Below are 26,808 nucleotides of genomic sequence, written 5' to 3' on the forward strand. Positions count from 1 at the left end.
AACCTACCAAAATCTTTTGAACGCAATTCTGTTATCTATTAAAACTTCCTAAAATTCAGCTAAAATGTAAACCTTGTAGTTTTTAAAAAAAAACTCAAAATAGCACTTTAAAAAGTCTTTAAATCCAGTGCCCTATCTAAAAATCTCAAGGTACCATAGTGATATTACTTCAGGCACCTCATGATGTTGTTTTGTGCATTTACTAAGGCAGTTTCCAGTATCTCTTTCATCTCCTTGCCAGCGTATGACCATTTCAGCTTCTGCTCATTTCCTCTACTTATACCAGGAGGACATGGTTTAACATTTGAAAATTGAAGAGAAGCAGAGACTGATGTCACTGCCAACAAGAAATTAAATGAAATCTGAACAGGCTAAATCCTGCTGATAACAGCAGACAGATTCCCCATTTTCTTCAATGGAACTATGAATATCTGTGCTTTGTGTAGTACTTGCATTCATTATATTTGTAACCATAGCTGCATATGCTGTAAACTTAAGAATATGTGTAGAGTTGTTTACTTAGAAACACAAAATCTTGTTTGCATGAACATCTTACACGCCAGTTTGCAGATTTAAGCATTTTACTCACAGAGAATTTTAAAATAAATTTTATTCTAATACTGTGTAAACAAGTTCTACTGAAAAATAATTAAGTTGTTCCAAAATAAAACTGACGTGAAAGATTAATGAAAAGCCAGTAATTCCTAATGTATTTTTCCGTTGTTCCTCCTTCATCTTTTGCATCTACATCATTGCTGACTGACTGCTGTTCAGCATAGTACATATGCCAGTCCTTATTCTTACCTTTTTTAAGTCAGTAATTTTAGGACAGGTATAGAAGAACCTGTGCCTTAAATTTAGATTGTGTACTTCTCTGATAAAAATCTGTTTGGGATGAAATGGAGAAGGAGCTAAAGGAGGTAATAAAGGCAGTGGAAGAAAACATAGTTTCAGCATCACAATGTCTACATTATGTAAAATAATTCTTTTCCCTTTTTGAAATAGCATTTTAGTCATCTGAAAATGACATAACTAGTTTTGTTTTGCCCAACAGAATAATTTTCAGCAATACTATTTTAATGCTGAACATGTCTTCAAGTTACAAAAACAAGCAAAAAAGGGTGCTAAGGTTTTTAAATACCTTGTAGACTCTAAATAGGAAGAGTTCAGATGACTGTATCATTTTAGAGCCAGATTCTTCTCTGTGATGATACATTCAAACACTCGAAGGGAAAATGAGTAATTCCCTTATTTATCCTTTTTAAATGCATGTGTAACCAATATGTCTTTCATTTCACATTTTCAGCTTTCTTTAAAGAAAGCTCTTACAAGTTCAGCTCAGTGTGCTAGGACTACTCTACTCAGAAACTGTTTCTTAACTACACTCTTCAGTTATTAGTGATCATAATGACAGGTCACAGATTCATAACCTTCCTGCTCAAAACTGAAAAAGACAGAATGAAATATTTTATGTACTTTCCTGTGACTTACAAGCGTGATATGGAAAATTAATATCAAGTTCATAGATTAATATTTACCCATACATCACTCCTGGGACCACAAGACTTCAGTTTTAGGCAACATATTATAGTGAGAAAATTAATACTGCATTCCATCTTTTTTATGATCATTTTACATAGATCTTGTCAGATAATCAGGATGATTATTTTAATTTATACTGAATATGCAAAAGATCTGGCAACAACTACATTTGAAGTATTCTGTGCTGTAATTAGAGCAGGGTGAAAACCAAAACAAATTTACTTTAATTATTTCCTCAAACTTAAAAATACGTGGACCATATTCTGCATTTTCCCTTCTAAACCAAAGGACTACACCAAATAGGTCAGAGAACACAGTGCTCCTTCCAGTATATGAAACCTGGTTTCCATCCCCTCTTGTCTTTGGGATTTAGGGAAGGAAATAGAGGATAGGAAAGAAAGATGAGTCAACCCTTTTCTTTTTTTTTTTCCCCTCAGCTACAGTTGGTGATGTATGATAGAGAATGGAGCTCTCAAGGCTTCAGTTGCTCCTTACTATTTTTCTCTAACTACCTGCCTGCCTCTGGTGAGGAAGAGCAGCACCAGAGAAACAGCTGCTTTTCTTCCTCCAGGATTCTACTGAGAATAATGGAAGAGACCACAATGGGTAGAAACCGAGCCCCATATAGATAATTTACTACCATTGCCCATCCTCATAATTTCTGTCTTAGGGTATATCTGCCCTGAAAATGGCTCTACGGAAATTAAAGGAGTTCTTAGTGGCATAAGGTAGCAAACAGAGTTATTATAAGATGATCAGTACTGAGTTTCTGCCTTCCTCTTTGAATCTGTCTTCACCTGGTGAAACCATGATTTCTTGTCTCAGTTGCCATATATTTCTCCTGAGTGTTCCTCACCAATTCTGTACAAAGTAGGCAGAAATTAGATTAATCTATGTTGGCTGATTTTGCGCAAAAACATATCAAGAACACTAATAATATCTATTACAGTAGCTGCACTGTGAAGATACTAATCACCCCCGAGAGAATACAAACATTGTAAATCAACATGGCTGTTTGTGAAATAATCATTAGACCATGGCTGAAGGGAATGATTACAGACTCTGGCCCTGTTGTTATTATTAGTAAAACTGGAATTAATTTAAAACCATTCTCCAGCAGAGTTAGCTTGCTGGGATTGTACATGAAGTGCAGACTTGACCTAAAGAGAAGGTTTTGTCCTTTTCTACAGAAATGCCATGCATGCCTCAAGCTGAACTTGCAACCAGCAGTGCACTGAGATAGCCCCTTTCACCACATATTGACAGTTCTGTGAAGAGGCTTTAAAGAGCTAGCTTGAGTGCTAAGGTAAATGACTATTGCAGTGGCTAGTATATGGCTCAAAATCACAACTGTATGGAAAGGGAATAAAAGGGAAAAACACCAAACAAAAATAATTTAAAGTAAACTTTGTTCCAAATAGAGAAAATTTCATATATTCAGACAAAAATATAGACAGACTAGAAAAGAAAATCATATTAATCTTTATCAGCATTTAGAACCTACTTAAAAATACAAATTTATGACCACTATTAATAATTATATGTTTTAAAGTCTGTTTGCACAGACTTTTCACCTCCTATTATATTATACCAAATCATAACATTTGTGACAGATTACTGTATTAAATATGGGTTTTAAAGTAGATTTATAATATTATTTTCTAATCCAAGTTGTAAATTCATAAGTACACATGTTCATTTTCCAAACAAATCTTTGTACCTATATCTAAAAGAAACAAATAATCGTACACCATGGACTAATACCAATCCAAATATTTTTTCCTGTTGAAGGAGTCTTTTGTCATTTAGGACTCTTTAGTTTTATATCTATTTAACAAATCTGAAGCAGAAAACAACCTTTGTGCTATTGATTTATCTCCACTTTGACAGACTTTCTTAAACTTTATATAATTACTTGCATTTATTATGATCTGTCTGCCATCTATGTAGCTCTCATAGAAATGCTAAAACACCATGCTGGGCTGCTGTGTTGACTGCAGGTTGCCTCCAATTTCCACCTGTTATACTGTATTAAAATAGATAAGAGAGTATTAAATACAGCAGCAACACTACTTAGTGTAATTGCTGTGGGGATGTTATTCCATCATTACCAAGACACACCGCAGCGCAGAAGATAACCCTAGGATGCAGCATATGCCAGGAAACTGGTTCTGACATGTTCTGTAACTGAAACCAAGCCTAAGAAAAAGTGAACTACAAACAAGAATGTAAGTTAAGTAACAAGTTCCCCCGGAGGCACGTTTTCATAGATTTGAGCTACCACGACTGGTTGAATTTGGTGGTTGGTTTCATCCCAGAGACTGTGACTGAAAAGGGAAAAATTGTTCAAAATATTGTGAAAGCATTTAAGATAGCTACAGTTCTTAAAGATTTTTCACAAAAGCCCAAAAATTCTTTTTTTTTGTTTCATTTTTAAACTTTATTAGGCTCCCCAAATTAAAAAATCTATTATTTACACATGCTAATTTCTAGTGTTTCATATAAATTCCTTTATATGAAATGAAGTTATGAAATGCACATATGTACTTATACATACATACACAATAAATATCTAATCATCAAATTGTGATTGTGGTCAAGTCGATACAAACCCTGACTTACTGAGAAACACCCAGAGTTTTTGAGTTAAATAATACAGAAAAGTTAAAAAAAGAAAAATCAGGGCTATATTAGGAGGACCGTCTATGTTGTGAGGTAAAAAATAGAGAGTGAATGGCCACAAAAGTAATATATATAATTTTCTTGATGAAATAAAGGGATGTGTTACCTTTATTATGAAGGTCCATATTTCAAAAAAGAAATGTAAGAAAGCTGAGTAAACATCATCTAGTAAACCAAAATCTTGAGTCACATTCAGAAGAAAAAAAGCACATCACTTAATGTAATGACCTTCCTTTTCCATTCAAGCAGAAATTAAAGAAGAAAAGAAATAAAGAGAAAAGAAAAAATAAAGACACTAGGTTTGTACACACATTTCCTCCCAAGTTTTTGCTTCAGTCCTTTCCTTAACCAGGGTTTTGGTAAGCAATTTAAGCAAAAGAATATGATTTATCATCCCTGTTCCCCTTGGGATCTGATGTATGTACAGAAACCTATTCTTAATCTCCCTACAGACAGAAGACTGGAAGATACTTGATGTGATAAAGCATAAAGAACAAAAAGAAAAACAGCTTTGAGAGAGAAGTCATTGTGATAACAAGGCCACTTATCAAAGGAACCAAATTGCTAAGCAGAATTTGACACCAGCCATCGGGATACAGAACACAGGCAAAGGATTTGTCCTCTGACAAAATAATCAGAGCCCCACTTTTTTTTTTTTTTTTTTCCTAACAAAGCAGGATTTCACTGTGCTTTTCATTGTAATCAATCCCAGATGAGTGTTCCCCACCCCCTGCCCCCTCATTTTGCACACATAACACTGTCTGGTAGAGAAATACTGTTATATTCAAGTGCCACATGTACATCTGCAACTTTTGGAAACACCTAGAAGGGTAATTTCACTTTTTGCTGGTTCTTGTTACTCCTTTCAGCATTTAAAAACTATTAATAAGCATAATATCTTTGTAGGTTTTTTTTTTCCTATAATTAAGCTAAATGGATAATCTGACTGTACAGGAATGTAGAAGGTGCCTAGTGATGTTTCCCTTTTCAAAAGCACATCTGACCTACCATTTCTAAATCACACACTAGAAAGGAATGATCCTGTAGTGATAAACAATTGGAGCATCTGGGGCCATGCATGTCATTAAAGTATGTCATGATCATAGTTTCCCTCAGTATTATACCTGAAGTTAGACATGACATCATTTGTTGGTAACTACAATTGATTAAATAAAAGTGTCATACATGCCTACTCAATGACACGTGTAATTCAAGATATTTAAATGTTTCTTTTTCTCTACTAAAATCAGTTATCTCAATGTCATTTAATGGGGCTGAAAGACTCTAAGACATAATCATATGTGATATTTAGGAAAACCTAACTTACAACTCTCTTTATAATAAATTGCCCACATATTTTCCCCATCTGCATCTAGTTTGAAATTGTGTATTTTTCCAAAGCAAAAATGAAAACATGAAGATTAGCTATTAAAATTATCAAAGGGTTTTCAGCAGGAAAGTGCTACAGCCTACAAAATTTCAGAAGTGAATGGAACATATCATCACTGGAAGAGATAGCAGGGAAAGGAATGGTTTTCAGCAAGAAATTCTACATATTTTATATGCTTAAGAAATTAAAGTAGTTAATTACAAAGAAGTGCTCAGGATTCAAATTCACACACACACAAAAAAGAAAATTATGTTCTGTGATAAATGAATAACAGTAGGAAAAAAATGGATTTGCATTTTTAACCAGTAGTTGAGCAGAATTCTTTAGATGATTATTTTTCACTTTGATAGGGTTATCCTCTGATGGCAATACACCCAAAAAAGTTTTCATAGACTATTGCACAGAGCACCATTACTTAACATCATGATTTTCGAAAGTGGGGTATATATATATCAGCTTTTTTCCTTAGTTGGTTTATTAATAGTGCAGTACTATTCTCATCTAGCACTGCAATAGATGAAAAGAAAATTATAGTCTGTATTTACAACTAACAGTGTCTGCAAATACTTTTTTTTCCATGTGTTAACCATTCCCTTTGTCTCATTATATCAGTGTGTAGCTGTTACAATTTGGGAATAAATGTTACAAATTTTTGTTGCATATATTTATCAATGTTTCAAAAGGTTGCCTTAGAAGTTATGCTTGCTCATTCTTTTCACAGCCATACAATATTTATGAAATGTCTGTATAATGATAGATTATTTATACTCTGATATTTATGGCACATCCTGATCTGAAAGGCTGTATGAAATTGTTCAAGAAGCAGCACAAACTGTAGCACATAACATGAAAACCTATTATTAAAAATGTATGGCAAACAAGACTCATAATATTGTTTTTTTTTAAAAAAGGTATTTTCTCCTATCATCTTGCAAATAAAAATCTGCTTTAAGGTTCACCATTCATCATTTATTATAGATATATTTTTGGCTGCACATAGGCATAGAAGTTTTTTAAATATTTCAGTCTGAAAAGTAAGCTATTGCTGAGCTGTAGTGTCCTGAAGATATTTTCCTTCCCCCGAGGGTTTAAAGGTTAAGATTTAAATAAATGTGAACTTCTGGAATTTATCCCCACAAAATAATTATTTACTTTACAATTCAGAGGTTATTTTTCTTGCTAAGATTACATAAGACCTTGTTTTTATATATTTTAAAGACTATTTTTGGTGAAATCTTAAAGAATATATTAAGACAAAGCGCCACCACTCCTGTGATTTATACACAAAGAGGTAAAGAGTTGTCCAGGAAAAACTCTTATAGCTCAAAAATGGAGAAGAGACTAAGCCCTGGCCCATGACAAGTTGGGAGGCAGCAGGGTTGAGTATACTTTTTAATCAGCAAAATAAAGTTTTCCTAAACAAGAGTAGTGGATGTGATAACTGAACAGCAGCTGGAGTGACATCCAGCTGTGCAGCTGGAAAGGATGAGGGCCACAGAGGAGGGCATTTGTGATCACATTCTTCACTACCCATGTACACCCAGTCTCTATGGGAGAGCAAAAAAGTCATTATAAGAATGTAAAAATACATTGAACAATATGAAATAGGCATAAAAAACCCAAAAAACTAACAAGCCCCAAACAAACCAAAACAAGATATTTTCAGAAGTCAAGGAATGGAAGAAAATGGAAATTCCAGGAACTGACATTCTAATAGGTCCATGATAGTGGAAGTTCTTTACAATGGGTCTCTGAAAGAGTAACATTCATGCTTTTTTGGCTTAAGACTCAACAGTCTTTAGAAAATAGAAGGTCTGGTCTTCCAGCTATTAGTTTCCCTGATCTGCCCCATCTATGCATCACTCTGACTCCTAGAAAATCGGTGTGGAGCATTCACACATGGAAAGGAAGAAAATGTAAGTACTGCAACTTTAAAATGACCATGAAGTACCTAGAAGAAAAAAGGAAAGAAATAAAAGAAGGGTCCTTTAAAATTTGTTTCTTATTGTGATGTTTTCAAAAAAATTACATTGCATTAAGAAAGGATGGACAACTCCAGCTGAACAAAATATACAAGGAAACAAGAAAAAGGTATTTGAGGCACAGAATGATAAGGAGTTATAGCAATGTTATATATTAACTTTGAAAATAATGTGGCAATAAACCCATTTCTGTTTCAATTATTTTGGCAACGATATATGGATAATATGAAACTACACTGATACCATAACAAAACAAAAACTGGCATCATAATTGAGAAACCAAATATTTTGGTTAAGCTGGAGTTAAACAATATTATAACATCAGCATTTCTCTCTGGGTGACATATCACAGCAGCAGCTGGAACTTTGCACAATCTTACTGTTCTGACAAACAGGGCTGGGACATTGATGGAATTGGCCACTCACCCCAAAGGAGATTTAGTCTGGACCAGAGTAAAAATAACTTTCTTTTTTAAGTTTAATTGGTATATTATTTTTTGAAAAAAAAATTCTTTCAGAGCAGTAACCAAAACATAAAATAATAACAGTGGTAATGGATTTTGAGTGGAAATTAATAATTTCTTAATAATTAAGGAATGATAGTCAATATTTGTGGATCATTGCACATTGTCAAGATGTTTTAAAAGCATTAAATATTCTTCAAAGCTCCTTCACAAGTTAGGTGTACATGATGTCTCATTTCAAGGATGGAAGAAAATTTATTTAGGGAATTTTGTTATTTACTCAGCCTTGTAACTCCCTCAAGAGCCAGAACGAAGGCATAACTTAAATAATCCAAAATGATATATTTCTACTCAACCCTAGGACTATCTTCATTTCCCTTCAGATTTGCCCTTATACCACACTCAGTCTTCCTACCTGGAAAGAATTTAATTTCCTACATTTCTGTCCAATACACACACATGGACTTACTCCTAGGAGTTATTAGGATAAGGAGCAAGATAGAAAGCATGACCATGGGACATCCAGAGATAGTGGAGAAAGCCTTTATTGAGGGACAGACCACCAATGAAACATGTGGATCATTACCTTCAAAAAACTGCAGAAATGCACATTACTGTGGTCTCACTGGATCTGGCATGTTGCTACAGGACATCATGCACAATGTCAGCAGTGCTTCCTGCCATTCCAGACCAGGAATGAACCAGGTCTCGATGCCCACTCCACCTGTCTTGCAGATTGCATGGAATTAGCAGGTCACTTTGGTTGGTGCAATGCATCCAGCAAACGTGAAACACACCACAGATACCATATAGGGATCACACATACAGGTTTGATCAAAATTAAAGGACATACAGGACATCTATTCTTACAATCATAGAATGATTAGGGTTCAAAAGGACCTTAAAGTTTCAACCCACTGTTATGAGTTGTTCAGAGCACACCTCATTTTTAATTCAAATTCATTAACAAGAGGCAAGGATTAGTTTGAATTAAAGTAATAATGTTACAAAGCACAGACTTCAAATACTTCCTGTGAACTTACTGCCTGTGTATTTTCCCATTATGCATTGAAACACCTTGCACAGCTGCAAGCAGAATCAAGAGAGATGAGGATAACATTCCCATGGAAAATATTACATCTGTGAAAGATCTGATCTGTCGAGTGACATTTTCAGCCCTCTTTCCTTTTTGAAGTCTGGGCTTGCGAGTTCCTGAGGAACAGTGGATAGCATAGAGTGGCAAGCAGCCAGTATTTCCAGCCTGAGAGGGTTTACTCTGAAAAGGCTTATGGTTTGGTGGGGGCACAGAGCTCCTTCTGTTTACTGGGAAAGAGGTTTTTCCTGATTATTACTGTGTGAAGCATTGTTGTAGGACTGTTCTGCTCCACAGTAATCTCCCAAAGGCCTACAGGATTATGAACTAACATGAGTTAAGTGGCAAACAACAACCCAGTCGCTCCTGACCCACCTGTGTTTTCTTGTAACCTACAGTGGGCAGCTTTTGATGTTCATCTGTTTCTACACCCACTCTATTTACCTCTGCATTGAAAGCCTAGGGTAATACAGGGGTTTTAGTTTGGAATTTAGCTTCATTAAAGTCAGAATTAAGTTCAGACTTAGAGTAAAATCAGAGCAACCCTGTGAAATACCATTCCCAGTTTTAATTTGGCACACAGCTTCCAATACATTGCAGATGTAACTGACTATTGATGAGAAATATAACCAGTAGATTTAAGTTCAAATATCAGTACTAACTTGGTTTGTCAGAAAGAAATTTTATCTCTGAACTGGTTTTGAATTCAGTCACTGCAGCAATTAGAACGTGCTGTAATACATATACACAAATATATTTTAAATTTATTTAAATAATCAATACTCTTCAATGACTGAACTTCATAACTGTGGCCTGTATTTAAACACAGGGAGAAAAGACCACTAGTGGTCTCTTTTTGCTTGTCAAATTTCAGGTATTTGTTCTTTACTTCTGTATTCTAATCAGTGGAGAGAAGGACACTTTTCAGATGGTGAAAACACCATCTGGACCAGCCTATCTCCTTCCTATGTCAGGCAATCCATTTAGTAAGTGTGTTCCTAATAAAGACACTGAAACATTTGGTCTTCCAGAAGTTTCAAATTTTAGTTTAAAATTTATTTAATTCCTTGGACTTATCTGAAAAATTATATTTCTAAGAATGAAGTCACTTATAAAAAATAATGCACTGCAAGTTATATATAACATGCTGACTCATCAGATGGGTGATTATGTACAGAATAATTTTGTATCTGTATTTTGAGATCTGTCAGGGGGACTTGTTCCTTATTACCCCATTTCTGCACATGGACATATGACTGCAGGCTAAGGCAACCAAGCTCTCCTGTTTTTCATTGTTAATGATAAAGCTCTGGCATCTTACAATCATTGCTTCTGAAGGAGTATTTAAATGTATTTATGTTCTGCTGATTTTTGTGTTATAAATGCATAACTTCATAACTCTTCCTAACAGTGGATGAAACTATTTTAAAATACTTAATGGCATAAAATGTTATAAATCAATGTTTCCATTTATACGGAAACTACTTTGACATAATTTTTGCCATTGCATAGAACAACAGAGAACATAGTAAGTACATGATGTTCAGACACTGCATGCCAGATAATGTTGTTATTTTAGGAAGGAATTGTTTTCATGGGGAAAACCACAAAAGGCTGCAAGAAAGATTAGGAGTTTCTTGCAATGTGTGATTCATTGGTCATTATTTTAGTATCTTAAAAAACTCAAACAAGCAGCAACCAGACTTTGATTCTAATAACAAAACCAGCTAAGTTCATACTCCTCAAGTACATTTTTAGGCAAAAGCAAAACTGTATTCAGCAATATTAAAGATATTAAGTAACTGAATATACACTGAAATAATGGTTCAATTATCAGAAAATACATTATGTACATATTAAGACTGCTACTGATATCACACATATCTAAAAAAATATTCTTCATACCCAGATGAGTTACATTTTTGGCTATAAATTTGGGTCTTTTCTCAAGTGTCAGAACTATCTCCAGCTGCTTCATTTTGTGCACTAATATACAATTTAGCTGAAGCAGTGTAAAAATGAATGTTGTTAGAAAACTCATTTAAGTGTCATTTATTTCTAAATAGTTTCAAGGAAATAAATTATTCCACTTAAGAAGTAATTTCTATTGATGAAATTAGCTCAAGTTCATCTGCAAGGAAAAAAAATGCAAGACAAAAAACTAGGTGGCTCTGCTTTTGACTACTCTTTCTTCATCAGTTCTCTTAAGAGGTGTGATTCTCAGGGTGTTATGCAAGGTCCTTCCATAAAAGCAGAAAAAGACAACTCAAAGATAATTGGTTTCACTATTTCCAGATGTGAGAGATTTGAGAGGAGCTATTACGAGATTCTTATAAGTTTTATGCAGTTATGAAGGGGAGTTATACAGTCTATTTTAGACCTCTAATTAGAGTGCATCCAAGAAGCAGTAAAAATTAGGAATGCAAGATTCCCTCTGCAGACAAAAGAAAGAAAAGCACTTTCCTCTACTCCGTTCTGCAAATAACTTCAACCAGTTAAGGAAAGAAAAATTGTGCCACATTCACCATACCTTCCAGAGGTATTCAGTGCTAAAAAACCCTCCTGTCTAAAATAGCAAGAAGGCCAAATAGCATATATGACTATCTTTTGAGCATTTCAACTGATTTATTTTCTCCCTCACAGCAATAGGCTCAGAATTAATGTATCACATTTATTTTACATTACTAAAGCCAAGAAAGCCTTAAATTGGAAAGTTTCAATACAGAATCAGTTAGGTATCTATTTCAGAGTGTTATAAATGTGAATATTTGAACTACTAGGATTGCCAATGCTTGTTGAATCTCTCAAGAAAGTTTTAATGTTCTTCTACTTCTTGTAATAAAGCAAATAGGACTTAAGTGACTGTGTTTCCCATACAGATTCCTTTCTCCCTATCTTCTCTCTTCTCAACACTAAATCCCCTGCCTATTTTCAGCAATATTTATCAGGGAAGAAGAGATACAATAAGCTTTATTAAACAGCCAGGAGAGAAATTACTCATGCCCCAAAATTTCAGTGTCAACTTGACTGTATTGGATTATAGAATATTCATACAGCATCTCAAAGGCAAGGGTAAACGGGGATTCTTTGGCACACAGAAAAATTTTTTACACCTTCCATACATTTGCAAGAGCTGAAGAGATTTTTTTATCTGGTGCTTTAGCAAATAATAAATGTTAGAATTTCAGCACTTTGTGAAATTAGGAAACAAAAAAATAATAATTAAAAAAAAAAAAAAAGAGAAAAGGATTATCCAAAGAAATTTGCTAGATGTCCATTTGAATTGGTACTGTGTTCACTATGTGTTAAAGCTGACCAGTCCAGGGCTAGGGTTTCATTTCTCATCACCGATTTTATATTTCTGTTATAGGGAAGAACTTGAGCTTATGCTCTTGTTCTCACAAAACAGTATGAAACCAATGTATTATTTATGGAAATAAAAACTCCCAGTACTTTTACAGTTAGTCTGGTGAATGAGGAAGCAACTGAATGTCCCCACACTTCAAGGACAGCTCTCTCATACATGGCAAAATAAATTTTTCCAACTGATCTGAGCTGGGTCAAGAACTGTCTTGGGAGAAAGTCAGGTTGGGTCACTGGTATCCAGCTGGAATGGAAGGAACAGGAAAAGGCACTACATTGAAGAAACAGATAAGTGCATTTGGTTGAAGTTCCAGGAGGTTCTGGTCTTGATGATTTAGAAAGCAGGAAAACACACCATGACACCTTAGAGTATTCATAGTAGTTCTATTTTTACTTTCAGTAGATTGAAAACAAATTCAGCTGTTCCTCAGAAAATGTAATTTATATCAGTAAAAGCCACTTTGTTTTTGATGCTTCCCAAAGTGTTGTAGATAAAATAGTGGAATCCTGAATTCTGAAATAAAAATATATCAAAGTGATAAAATACATAAATTTATTATTGCCATATTTTCACCAATGTAAGTTTGTTTGGGTTCCTCCTTCAGTCTTTTTTTTCAAACATTTATGAAATTTGCTTTCTTATTTTGGTCTGAAAGCTATGTGAAAGCTGTGTCATTAGAACAACTTTTTGGAAAGTAAAGTATATTTTTAGAGGAATATTTTTTCCTCCTGGACATTTAAAACCACATTTATATGAAAAGTTTTTTTCTTGCTGACAGAGCATTAATGTTCTGAAAGATATGCATTGGAAGTAAAGATAGAATTGCTCTTTATAGACATGCTGTTTCATCATAGTGTAGGTTGTTACAAATCCCGTGTCATGAAAAATCCTCTTCATTTCTTCAAAGTCTGTGATTGAGATGATTACGAGATTAGAAAAAGTGAGATATTTTCTGTTTCTAATGTCAGATGAGTTCCTGTGACCTAGACTAATCTAGTTCCATGCTTTGTTCCTTCCTGTTTGTCATCAGTATAGTTTAAGCCAAGTTTAACACTCCCAGCTAGTCTGGTCTTGTCAGGATATCATTTTATAAGAGTAATTTTGGAAACAGTAAGGATGGAAATGTGCTTCTCATGTGCAACAATCCATTCATATAAAGGATTAAGGAAGGAAGGATTAGGGGTATGAAACATGCCCCTTTCATGGCATGAACAGAATAGATAAGGTGAAAGTCTTGTATCTGTAACTCAGTAATTTGTACTTCTGAAAATAAGTTACAGACTTCACTTTTCTTATTTCTCTATTTTTTCTTCTGCTGTAGCTATTATGTTCTCTAGCACTATATTTTAACAACAGAGCTACCTAGGTGCTACAAGAGATCTTGAAATTATTTTCATCATGACATTTCTTGAGTAACAAAATGTAAAAATTATTTCTAAAGCTTAAAACCTGATAAAATTTCAGGATTGATCCAAAATTGCAGATAATTGAAAATTGCAGGAAATTTTTTTGCTTCAGAAATATGTTTTGGTTTGTTTTCTGTAATAGCATCACATGTTTGATTTTAAGTGCAAGTATAAATTCATGTAGGAACTACTGAGAATTTAACAAGTGTACAAGCATGTCCCTTAGTGTGGAGCAGCAGTGCTACCATAAAGAAATCAAATTTCTCTAGAAAATTTGATTTATTTCTGGGAAATATTTTACTTTCTTGATAATACAGAGAACAGCTCTTGACTCTTGTCTCATAATCCCAGAACACAGGTCTGTGAGCATCAGAAAGTGCCATAATTCAGACCCTTTCCTGTCAGGCGTCCACACTGTTTATGTACATGCCAGCTCTGATACTTGATTTGTTATTTAAGGACTTATCTAGAAAAAAGGTTCCCAGAACAAGAGTATTGATGCTTCCCTGCAGCAGAACAACAAGCCCTGCAGCTGGACTGAGCCTGGCTGGAAGACATATCCAAATTTTCATCACCAGCCCCAGAGATATTCCATGTCATTTAGCCCAAGATGGCATTGTATTATGTGCCAAGGAAAACACTGGTCTATCAAAAAGGAAGGATTCAGTTTTTTTTTTCCCACAGCCAAACTATTAGAACACTCACTGCATTATTTTACAGCCAAGCCTGAAAAACCTATCAGGAAGCACCTGCTTTCAAAAGCAAACTATTCTGTTATTACATTTAGTTTATTGTGCCATTCACAGACCCTCCCTGGAAGCCATGAATTAGCCATGATAGATGAACACCAAAATATTCAAGTGCTGTGTAAACAACTACAATACTCTAAGCATTAAAACAGATGAAATAAAATCACTGTTCTCAGCTCAGCAATACGTCAAAATTTAATAGTTAGAAAAACAGCTACTATCAGACTAAGAAACACCATTGCAAGCATTCTTTCTCATTAACTTCACTTCAGAAAAATAGTTCATTGAATAAAGGGTTATGTACATCTTAATTAAACACAATCAATTTTATAGACTTCTGAGCATCAAAAAGGTTAGAAGCCAGTGCTTTCATTCTATAAATGTAACAAAAGTTCCTCCTTCTTCATTCTTGTTTCTCTTAGAAAGTCATACCAGCATAAAACAGAATATGTGAAGGTGGCAGAAGACGTCTCATAACCTTTAATAGAGCACCTGGAAGCATTGTTTTCAATGACAGTTCATGCAAACTGACATATCAACTATATCAGACTGGGGAAAAACCTAATAATACTCTTCCAATTAATTCTAACCTCTTATCTTTTCTTGTAATTATTTCTCTCAGCTCCTAAATCTCAGCTTGTTAAGATCCATCCATCATGGTGTGGGTCACACAGTAGTTCTACTGTTGGGCTTTCTGGCCTTTGCCTTCCTTTCAGTGAGAGAACATTGGCTACACTGAATTCATAAAAGGGAAACTTGTTTCAAGATGAAGAATAAAGCTAAACTGCAAAATAATTACTACAATCCCAGATTATTTATTTTAATTATTAATTTAGAAGACTTATTTCCCTGAATTTAGTCTGCTGCTTCCCTGGAAGAGACACTCCTCATGCTTGTCACTTGTGAGTCTGCCAGTTGAACTATTTACCTGTACTTCACATCTGATTTATTGATGTATAGAGCAGCTGTTTTTATTTCCACCTCTTTCTTTGAGTGATCATACCTATTTATATAAAGTTATTGCTTCAGTAATTTGATATATTACAGGTGAGATTGGTACGATATTAGGTTGCGATTATTTATGTTTAAAAAGCATACCCCCAAAAAACTCAGCAGAAATTAGCAACATTACAATTATTCATCACAAAAGACACAAACAGAAGGCCTGCAGCTCCCCTGACAGTTCAAGCAATCATTCCCAGGAGACACACGTCAGCAGAAAAATTAATAAATGAACTATTTATCATATCTGAAGCATGATTTCCTCTGTAATTAAACCAGGTTATCACCTGCAAATATGTTTCTCTATTTATAAACCTATTTGAAATACGAAGTGTTGAAATGTCCAGACAGATAACTGCTTTTCTGAAGATACTCTTGGTGTCAAAAGGAAGCATATTTTTGATACATAATTGTCTTATTTAATCAGGACAAAAGCAGGGGGGAAAAATTGCAATTCAGATAGCTCCAACTGGATGTAGGCAGCAAAATCTCTGCATTCCTCCAAGAGTTACTGCTCCCACTATCTAATTTCATGATTAGCACTGAGTTGTAATTGGAACCAAAATCCCAAATCCCCATCTGGATCCTGCTCACAGCAGTATGAACACAGTTCAACACCTGCCTGCTTTATTTATATAAGAATTGTGACTGATGTGTTTAAATGTCTGCAGTAATTTCCACCTGCCCATCCTGACTGTTGTTGATCACTGCCTCTGCTGCAGGGATCGATCAGCAGCGTGGGGGAGCATTTGGTTCATTCCAAAGCAATACCTGCTGCTCACTCAGCAATCCCATCAGTCAATCCACCTCTGCTTCTTCACAGCTGCTCACTCCTCTTTTCTTTCTTGGCCAAACATCACTTGTACACTTCACCACCCAGGACTATCCCTTACGCCTAAAAATCAATCACCAGTCCAGTTCATTCTGTAAGTAAACTTAAAAAAAAAAATAATCAATTTTGTGGTTAAGTTTGATTATAATCTGGGTTTTTTAAAGGTTCTTAATACATCTTAAAGGATAAGAGACTGTTTTTTCAAAATTCAGATGTCACTTACGACTACTCTCTACAGGTATAAAGATAAGTTAATTAATAATTAACTGTAATTTCTAATGAATTTGAAAAGAAAGAGGAGGAAATGGCAAGCTTTTGCAGAGAATTGAAAATAGTTGGATGCAAACCTCCACCTGATCAGAAGAAAATCTGGAAGTATGCTTTAACCATCACAAGCTTTGACATACCTGTAAGCGTGTAAAGGATGAATCCTGCGGTCTCACACTGCACTGCAGTGAGTTCATGTGACTGATGTGGGTAGCCCATCCCTTTCCTTAGGGAAAGTACTCAGTGTCGGACAAGGGAAGAGCATCACCTGCCGAATTCCAGGCAGGAAGCTGTTGGCAACAGATCCATGGACCGTTCCTTGCTCTAACCACTCTGGCACAAGCTCTGCAAGGCGGTGTCAGCAGAGTCACTCTCCTGGTAAACGCTAAATTATACATCAACTGAAAAAACCCAAACAAACCAACAGCTCTCGGTAAATATTCCTGTAAAAATACAAAGAGCTAGTAAAGACAGTCAGGATTTCTGAAACATCCTGGTTTATGTTTCCAGTGCAGAAGCAACTCTTGAGCATGACTAAGAAGATAACTTAGTCATAGTTCTGCTTCTGAGAGGGCCATTAAAACCATGCTTTAAAAATCCCAAACACTAATTTACAGTAAGACCTTGAAAGGCCCCCAAAATATAGTGCATAACCACACTATTCTCTCACCCTTTTCCTCCCAAGCTTTCACCCAACTATTACAGCACTGAAGCAGACACAACTTACAGCTATATATATTCCTGTGTAAATCAGTGATCCTGTTAATTTTCCGTAATCTTGGCAAATGTGTAGCTCAAGACCTTTCATTAATATTTATTAACTATTCTTTTCTACATTGAACATTTAATTATTTAAATCCCTAACATATAATTCTATAACTACAGGTTTTATCAGGTGCATTCTTCTTCCCGCTGTTCGGGAAGCAAAAAAAAGTAAAATGTTAAGTCCAAATTCCAAATCTCAAGAGCTTTCAAAGTAATAAAGAAACAATCTAGTTTAATGAATGCAGTGAATGTCTTATCATTTCACAAACATAATCCATATATTAAAAAGAAATATGTGGATTAAAATATTGTGTACTTTTTAATTCAATCATTAAAAAAAAATCACCAGAAAAGAAGAGAAAACAGCTTGTCACCAATACACTGTGATTATTATTGACTTTTAAAGGTTTTTACTCTTCAGAGTCCTTTTCATCTTCCACAAAGAAGGTTGCTTTTTATGCAAAAATATTTTCCTCTAAAACAATTTGCTTTCCCTATTGTTTTTCATATCACTTTAAATTCCTAAACATAATTGTGAGAAATTCCTAACTAAAATGTGAGAAAAGGCAGTCTCTATACAAAAACACACTCATCACTTGTCCAGGAGTTATCTGTCATTTAGGGGGAAAAAAAGAATCAAGTTATTTATCTGAGGACAATTTTCTCATTGTAAACATCAAATAAATGACGAAAGGACCAGCTCAGAGTTCTCTTGCGTAGCTTTGGAATAAGATGCATAGTCACATGTCATAACTAGCTATTGAGTGAGATGGAAGGCAAAAAGAAAAGGCCATCAAAAAAAAAGTTGTAAGAGTGAATTTCAGGTGTATTCTGGTCAGATGAATCCTTCTGTATTTCTATAGGTTTAAAAAAGAGAAAAAAGCAAAATAATCCTAGACTCCTAGTTATCAGAAGTGAGGCCTGAGGAGAAGGTAAATTGAGTGCTGGCACACTTGAAGCTGTTTTCTATTCAAAAGATCAACAGGGAAGACAACAAATTTCTCCATAACACAATTGTCTTCAGCTGTCCCTGAAATGATTGACAGCCAGCATTAAGCTTTAAGGATGCTCAGACGATATTTAATGTCAAGTTCAATGTTGAATGCACTAGTATTTTAAGAACAACACCTGTTCTAAAGTCTTTGAATACTACTATCAGTCCCAGAAAACAGAAGGAGGCAGAAGCTCTTGGCAAGATAAAGTCCAAAAGAAGGCTTTTTTTTTAACTGTTAAGCAAGTCTCTCTCCTCTCTGAGATTTGAGAATGTTTTGTTTGCTTCTTTATCTTGCTGTGCCTCCCCTTCCCCCACCCACTTTCCCTTGCTACCTTTTTTTTTCCTTATTTATTTATTTTTAGATTGAGTGGGCAAGAAACAACATTACTCTGTGAGCAGGTTGTTCCTTACCTGCTTTTTTCTTGTAGTCACTTTAACACAAGGTAAGATGAGCTTGCTTGTGATAAAGCAAAACTGCTGTAGCAACTGCCTTTATTAACCTTTTCCATGCTACAGCATATGCAATGCCTGCACCTTGTTTTTCTTTCAAAAATTCATCTCCTCAGAATAGTAGTAAGAGCAGTGAATGTTCTGTAAACCCATATCTTGCCTGATTTATTTGAATATGTTCATGTACGTCTACTTGCTTACACTTCCATGTGTGCTAGAAGCAGTGCTTTTGTTGTATTTCTATTCTTTATTGCCCTGAGAAATACTCTGAGCATCTTTTCTTTATATCCAAAATGACTGGCAATGTGTATGGAATTGGTACCTGCCCAAATAAAATAAAAAATAAATGAAAAAATAGAAGTTGAATGTACAAATGTAATGATAACAATAAGAGAAATCTGTTTTCAGGATAAATCTATTTGATCATTGAAATGCATAAGTAGTATATGTTTGAGGAAGGAAAAAAGGGGACATTTGCAGAAACTCTGTAGTGGGAATTCAGATAATGATCTAAGGTTTAGAAACACTAAAGAATTTCTTGTGCTCACACAAAATACATGTTCATTCATACATATGTAGATTCAAATAACCAGATTTGTTTTGATCACTGCACTGTCTGTCAGGTTTCTACCCAAAAACAATACAGAAGATAATATTCTTTTGTTACTCAGGAAAGAAAACATACCTTATTTAATGACTATTTTCACTCCTAAATCTCAAATGCTTGCCTTGAATTAAAATACAGGGTTTATTTCTGAAGTAATGATGTGTGCTATTAGTCCAACTTTATATTTATAACACTAATCTAAGATTAGTGTGATTACTGAACTATATAGTCTCAGAATGGAAGAACTGTAGAATTATCATCCTGTCTTATTTCTGTCTAGCAAAAAATAAGAGAACATCACTCAAGAATTTGAATACATCAGTATTTTCTCTATCAATAACATGGACTCTGAATAAAACATACAGTAATGACCATTTTCCATTATTTTAAAGTGATTGCACATTAAAAATAATGCCTAAATACTTTTTTTTAAAATTGAATCAGATCCTTAGGACCAGAATTCAAAAATTAAGAAACATGCTCTTAAGATGCCTTGAAACCCTTCCAATTCTATCTTTCAGTACAAATTTCAGCTCAAGCTAGAATCAGAAGTTACTATAGCTGCTGAAAGCAAAGATAAGCAGATAAACTGACCTTAAATTATGAAATTCTACACTCCCAAAACTTGTGCCAAAAGAAGAGGAAAAGATTTTCCAGTTAGCTGCCTCATCTAACCACTTGGTTACTTTCATCAAAGAGCAACAACACAACACAGGTTCCAACATCCAATCCCTGGTTTATATTAAAAATCATATTTGCCTTTTTTAGTAATGGAGCTACAGCAAGGTGCAGTGCTGGTCACATCTTACAGAGAAAAGTAGAGGCAAGGTCTGCTTTATTGGGGCTCTGAGTTGACAACAGGCAATATTCTTTCCAGTGTTTACTGTATATTTTTCCAGTGACAAATTATTAATTCACAACACTACGTTGTTTACTTGTTCAAGGAAATGAGTAAAAGCACTAAACAATTCTGCATTAACACAGGAACAACAATAGAAGTATCTTTGGAAATTTCCCTCAAGCCAACTCACTTCATCTCTATGACAAAGAACTAGACCAGCTTCCCTGCTCTTATTCCTTCAGAGAGACAGTTTGACAGATCACCAGATTTTCCATTGTTGCTGCTTTGAAGTCTCTTTGACTTTGATCAGTCCTTATCACAGTTTGAGCCACCCTTCCTTGGCCACAGGATTTTACAGAGTCACAGAATCAACTCTGTGAAAAGACCTCTGAGATCATCGAGTCCAACCTCCCACCATGTTTACTCCAAGTGCCACGTCCTGTCTTTCCTTACGCACCTCCAGGGACAATGAAGAATTTATTTCTAATGTCCAAGCTAAACCTCTCCCAGGACAGCTTGAGGCTGTGTTGTCTCGTCCTGTCACTGGTTGCCTGAGAGAAGTGACCTGAGAGAAGGAGGGCTACACCCTCCTTTCAGGCAGCTGTAGAGAGGGATAAGATCTTCCCTGAGCCTCCTTTTCTCCAGGCTAAACAACCCCAGCTCTCTCAGCTGCTCCTCATAGGAAATTCTCTCCAGACCCTTCACCAGCTTCATTGTCCTGCTCTGTGCCTACTCCAGCACCTCAATGTCCTTCCTGGATTGGATTCCTGGACACTGTACTCAAGGTGCAGCCTAACCAGTGCCCTGTACGGGACTATGATCATTGCCCTGGTCCTACTGGCCCCATGATTCCTGACACAGGCCAGGATGCCAGTGGTCTTTTTGGCTACCTGGGAACACACTGGTTCAGCCAGCTGTCACCCAGCACCCCAAGGTACCTTTCTGCTGGGCAGCTTTCCAGCCACTCTGCTCCCAGTCTGTAATTGGGGCATATTTTATCTTTGTGGACTATTTTGATCCTGGAGTCTGATCAACTGGAAGCTCGGTTGATGATTCCCTACGTCTGACCCTGCTGCAATTCCTTGAGCATGTTTGAGGGAGAACCCCCAGGCAGCCAAGAGGCTGCTTTTGAAGTTTCTGTGATACTATTAAGCAGCACATTGACTGGTGTGGAGAGGATAGGATTCACCTTAAATGAGAGAGAATTTGACAACAAAGTTGCAGAAAGTGTTAGTTCATTGGCTCAACTTAGCAGACATCACCAGTTTGTTTATGAGACAGAAAAGCAAGTGCTGGGGGTAGCTGGGAAATAGTGGGGGAGGAATCTGACCCTGCAATCTGGAAAGATCACAGTATACAAAGGCTTTTAGCTCTGTACCAGCTGACAATGATGCACAAGACACAACCTGGTTCTACCCACAGTGCCAGTGGAAGCACGCTGACATCACGCTTGGTGTGCTTAAATCTGTATGTTCTCATCAAGTACCTTTCAATCACACCTTAAGGGTAACTAAAACAATCAGAAAACTGATTCCATTTTATCTGATTCCATTTTATCAGGGAGGGAAAAAACCCCAAACAGTTATGAAAATTGCTGCTTAGGTACTAAGATCCTTTTGTTGGTACTTGAGCACAATTTTAATTGGAAAATATATTTGAATGTAGAAGTAGTTCAGTAAATAGAGATTTAACAAATTATCACCATTGGCACTAGGCAAGAAGGAATTTACTCAGCTGAGCTTCAGGTTAGATGGATAGTGCAAAATTATCAATAAGAATGTGAAGTGCACACCTAATCTGGAATCTGATCACATATGACAGGAGATAATTATAGAACTTCAGCTCTCATAACCATAGTATAAAAAGACACAAAATTGTTCTTTTCTAAATAGGAATTAATAAGGCTATTTGCTCAGTCTCTGTTAACTTTGTTTCCTGAGAAAGTCTCACAAATTTTCAGAAACAAGCACCTTGGTGTTAATCTATTTAAATAAATAAATAGTACATGCAGAATATTTATGTGTATATATATATATATATAAAGAAAAGAACATAATTTCCTACCATGCAACTATTTCTGAATGACTTATCTAATTTAAATAGGGTTAAGAAGCAACAATATGCAAATTTTCCATTCAAAAGCTTGAAGTGAAATAACTCACTTCAGACATTCAGTTTCATAATATTTGGTGGTTGGGTTAATTATAGGTTTATATTTGAAATATTTTCACACTTGAAAATGCAACTTTGTCTCAAAAATCTAAGAAGCAAAACGAAGCTAAACTAACCAAAACCCCTAAACCACAAAGCACTCATTTGAAAATTCTTATGTTTTCCATATAGGTAATAAACAGATTGTTAGCAGTGAGGGTAAAAAGTCTTTGGATAACTTTGTTCTTACATTTTGGATGGTGGGGAAAACATTGTTAGAAACCATTAACTTAAATTACAATGTAAGGAACACAAAATATATTTTTGAGTTGGAAGAAGGTGTCGGTATAGCAACATGTAGGCAGAGACAAGAGCTCTGCTGTGGAAATCCAGAGGACCAACCTTTAATGCTGCTCTTCCACATGTGCAACACAGGTAGTGGGAAATTTGCAGGAGTCCTCTGCAATCTCCTGCACAGCTAATAGTAACCCCAAAATTAATCTAATTGCTTTCTTTAGCACATATTATTGATTTTATATGTAAGGAATACTTATGTGTAACATACTGCAAATAAAACCCCATCTACTGGGAGAATTCTGAGCAGCTGAAAAACCTGCCAAGAACTTGTTTTATACATTTTTTGAGATATGCAGTATTTCATAGTGTAGTTTACAACTGCTAATTATACATAAATCACTGCAATGGAGTAGTTTAAAAAGTTCTGACTATGAAATTGTGAAAATTCCGTGCAAAGTAAAGCATATTTTCTGATATTATCTGGAATCCCTTCTTGCACTTTTGCCCGGAATTAGAATTATCCCTCTTCTGGATTAAAGATGCATTGGTGGATTAGTCTATCACTGATGACAACATAATATATCCTTCCCAGAGGCTTAAACTGAAAAGAGGTCTGTTAACTACAGACTATATTAAAACAACAGAAAAAAAAAAAAAAAAGAAAAAAAAAGGACATTGGACATGAGACGGTGTTTTAACATTTAAATATCATCATGTGGGAGGTCAAAGTTTGTGAAACATAACATCAGGTTCAGTGCCATGTATCTGTCCTACTCTTTCCACAGACTGTATCACCTGTAAAACTAGTAAGACATGGGACTGATTCCTGCAAGGATTAACCATGGGTACTATTTCTATCTTTAGACACCTGAGCAAGCTCAGGAATACCAGCCACACAGGCAATTTAAATGAAAAATAAATTGGTTTAAATTTTTCTACTTGATGGTCAGATATGTATACACATTTTGAAAAACTGTGCTTCTTTATTTGAATTTTTTTTTTGCCTGATAAAGTATTAATTTTATATTTAAATTTAACATTTCCAAAGCAACAAAGCAGATGAGCTGCTTCTGAGCTGGAATACTTTCTCTTTCTGAAACTTTGTTTCAATGATATGAAGTTGATTCATCGCTTTTCTCTTACACTCTAAAGGAAATGTAACACTATTCTGTATATTAAGAGACATGCCTGCAGTTTTCCATAGAATAGTATCATCCTGCAAAGTTTTTCTAGGTGTAAGACCACATAGTTCATAAAGCATCTTTCCGTGTGAATGTCCTGGAATATTTCACATGCCAATAATTGTACAATGACAACTTCTACCATACACCTGTTCAATATTTAACCCGAATTCTGGAAAAAATAATTAAAAATAAATAATTCACTGACTATAATAAATAGATAACGTGCTGTATTTTCTGGTGAACTTAAACATGTAATTACATTCTTTTTCAATTATATCCAGGAAAATGTAGATGAATTGTTAGCACTAAATTTCAATGTAAGATGGTGGGGTCTGTTTTTTGTTTAAGAAAAGGTCAGTCCTTCACTTCATGAAGGTCAGTAAAATCATTGGCTTAAAAGGGTAGCTCAATTTGGGTATGAAATCCAGCTAAGAAATAAGCTTTCAACCACACTTGCCTGTTGGTGTCACTGAGAAGATGGGGATTAGATATTTTCTGGTGTTTTATTTAATAAGAGACCTGAATATCATCACTAATGTTGCTTGCTAAATTGAATCTTCGAAGAACAGTATAGAATACATGAAGAGTTTGTGCATACACGTCACAGGTTGTGTGCTCCTTCCTTTGAAAGGAAATCATTGTGAAGGGGGAGGGTCCTGAGCACAAAGAAGGGAAGAACTGCTTTTCTGGCAAATGGCAGTATCAGCAACAAAACTCTAATAACAGCTGCATGCTTCAATATGCACTAAATAATACCCATACGTTTTGTAGAAATGAAAAGTTGGAGGATGGGGGGAAAGGACTTTGAGTTCTGCAGTCAAAGGAATTTAAAGGTACACCTAAGTAGTCTTATGAGAGATTGCTTTATAGTGAACTATCAGTTACACACAACCCTGGATCATAATTATCTGTGTATCCTCAGACTAGCAGAGCAGTTATAATGCAGTTCTGTGCTTCTCTGCAATTGATCTCTGTAACTGCATCATTTTCCTGACATTTTACAACTTACTGATTCAGTAATCACAATTCAGTTGTCTTAATCTCACAGTAATTGAACCATAGAGGAAATGCCAATACTCAATCAAGAAGATATCAAACCAATTAGACAGCAATGTTTTCAGTCAAGAAACAGCTAACAGCAACTCAAATCGGAGTTTTTTATCCTCCACTATCAGTGTCTAGATTTCTTAATAGGGAATTAAAGGGAAGGCAGTCCATTTTGGCCCAAAATGGAGCCATCCATGCTCCTTTTATTTGCTTCAGTATGCTCGAGCCCCATTGAAGAGGAAACAAAAGTCAAGATAGAGGCGGGTGCTCCCCCACGCCGGAGGGGGAGCACGCCAGCCGTGCCGGGGAGGGCAGCGCCGGGCCGGGGGAGCTGCCCTGCGGGGCCGGCCGGGCGGAGCGGAGCCGGGACCTGTCCGTGGTCCTGCAGCCGGGACCTGTCCGTGGTCCTGCAGCCGGGACCTGTCCGTGGTCCTGCAGCCGGGACCTGTCCGTGGTCCTGCAGCCGGGCCGCCGCCGCCGCCGCCGAGGGGGCCCTCGGTCCCTTCCCGCCCGCCTGCCTCCACCAACGCCCTGCAGGCAGCTGCTGTCGTGCTGAGGCCGATTTACAGAAATCCAGCTTTTAGGGAGATTTTGTAGCCCCCCAAGGCTGGGGGTACTTAAGAAAATAAATTTCCCCAAACCTCCTGCCAAAGCCCTGCCCAGGCGCTGAGCGTGCCTCTCCCCGGCGGTCTCCCGGCTGCCCGGGGCGCGGGGGAAGCCCCAGTCCAGCGCAGAACTTTCCTTCAGGAAGCCGGGCTTCAGCGCCCTCGGAGCCTCCGCGCAGGGCATCGAAGACGGAGGGGACCCGGCGCCCTCCTAGCCTGCAAAGCTATGGAGAAGCCAGGCAGAAGAAGGGGAGAGGCTGGGAGCTCACTCGCCTCCCCCTCCTCATTGCCGGCTTCTGGTACCAGGGAAGCCCCGGGAGGCGGAGGGGAGGGAAGAGGAAGCTCCCCCCGTCCGCGCAATGCCCCCGGTGCATCCCCTTCTCAGGGAGTCAGGAGCCCCAGCCCGGACTCACGTGTGCCGTCAAACCGGGTGGCGATGGTGTCGAGGAAGGTGTTCTGGGGTGCCAGTAATCCCTTCATAACCGGCATTTTTCCAGCGCGGTGCGAGGTTCCCCATCAAAGTTTGTCTACGAGGGTGGTTCGAGAAGAAAGTGCAGAGGGCGCCCGGGGGAAGGTAGGGAGGGAGGAGGCGGAGGGATAGGGAGGAGAAGGAGGATGGGGATGCCGCCGCGCCGCCTCCGGCGCCGGGAGCCCCCCGCTCGTCAGCCCCGGCCCCGCACAGCGCTCCCGCCCCGGTGCGGAGCCGCGGCCGGCAGCGCCCGCTGCCCCTCCTCGCACCCCTCCAAAGGCAAGGGGGAGGGGGAGCCTGTGGAGAGCCGCCGTGAGGGAGGAGAGCGGGGAGCTGGGCAAGAAGTGCCACCTTTATCCACCTGTAGAGGAGCCGGGTGGGGCGGGGCAGCGCAGGCACCGGCGGCCCCCGGGGGCTGCGGAGCCTCCTCCGGCCCCGGCAGGCTCAGACTCATTTCGGCTCTAGCACCTGAGAAGGGTCCCGGGTACCTCAGCTCACAGGGACCCTCTTTTATGAGTAACAATATCGCAGGGGCTCTTTGCTGAAAGGAGAAACACCCTTGATGGATAGCAAATCCCTCTGGAGGTGTTCATTGGAGAGTGAGACCGGGACATGGATAACGCTC

General features: G+C 37.1%; 1 protein-coding gene across 2 annotated transcripts in view; it reads right to left on the minus strand.

Annotated features, from left to right (window-relative positions):
* Positions 1-26,203, minus strand: part of KCNH8 (potassium voltage-gated channel subfamily H member 8) — a 174,351-nt gene extending 148,148 nt beyond the window's left edge. For both annotated transcript variants that reach the window (XM_005518938.2, XM_088055796.1), the window contains exon 1: positions 26,128-26,203. In XM_005518938.2, coding sequence (XP_005518995.2) covers positions 26,128-26,203 — 76 coding nt within the window. The remainder of the gene's footprint in view (positions 1-26,127) is intronic.
* Positions 26,204-26,808: the final 605 nt, after the last annotated feature.

The sequence above is a fragment of the Pseudopodoces humilis genome, chromosome 1, assembly GCF_049639895.1.
Source record: "Pseudopodoces humilis isolate 2021_Gansu_Grassland_sample_001 chromosome 1, ASM4963989v1, whole genome shotgun sequence".
In the NCBI taxonomy this organism is placed as follows: Eukaryota; Metazoa; Chordata; class Aves; order Passeriformes; family Paridae; genus Pseudopodoces; species Pseudopodoces humilis.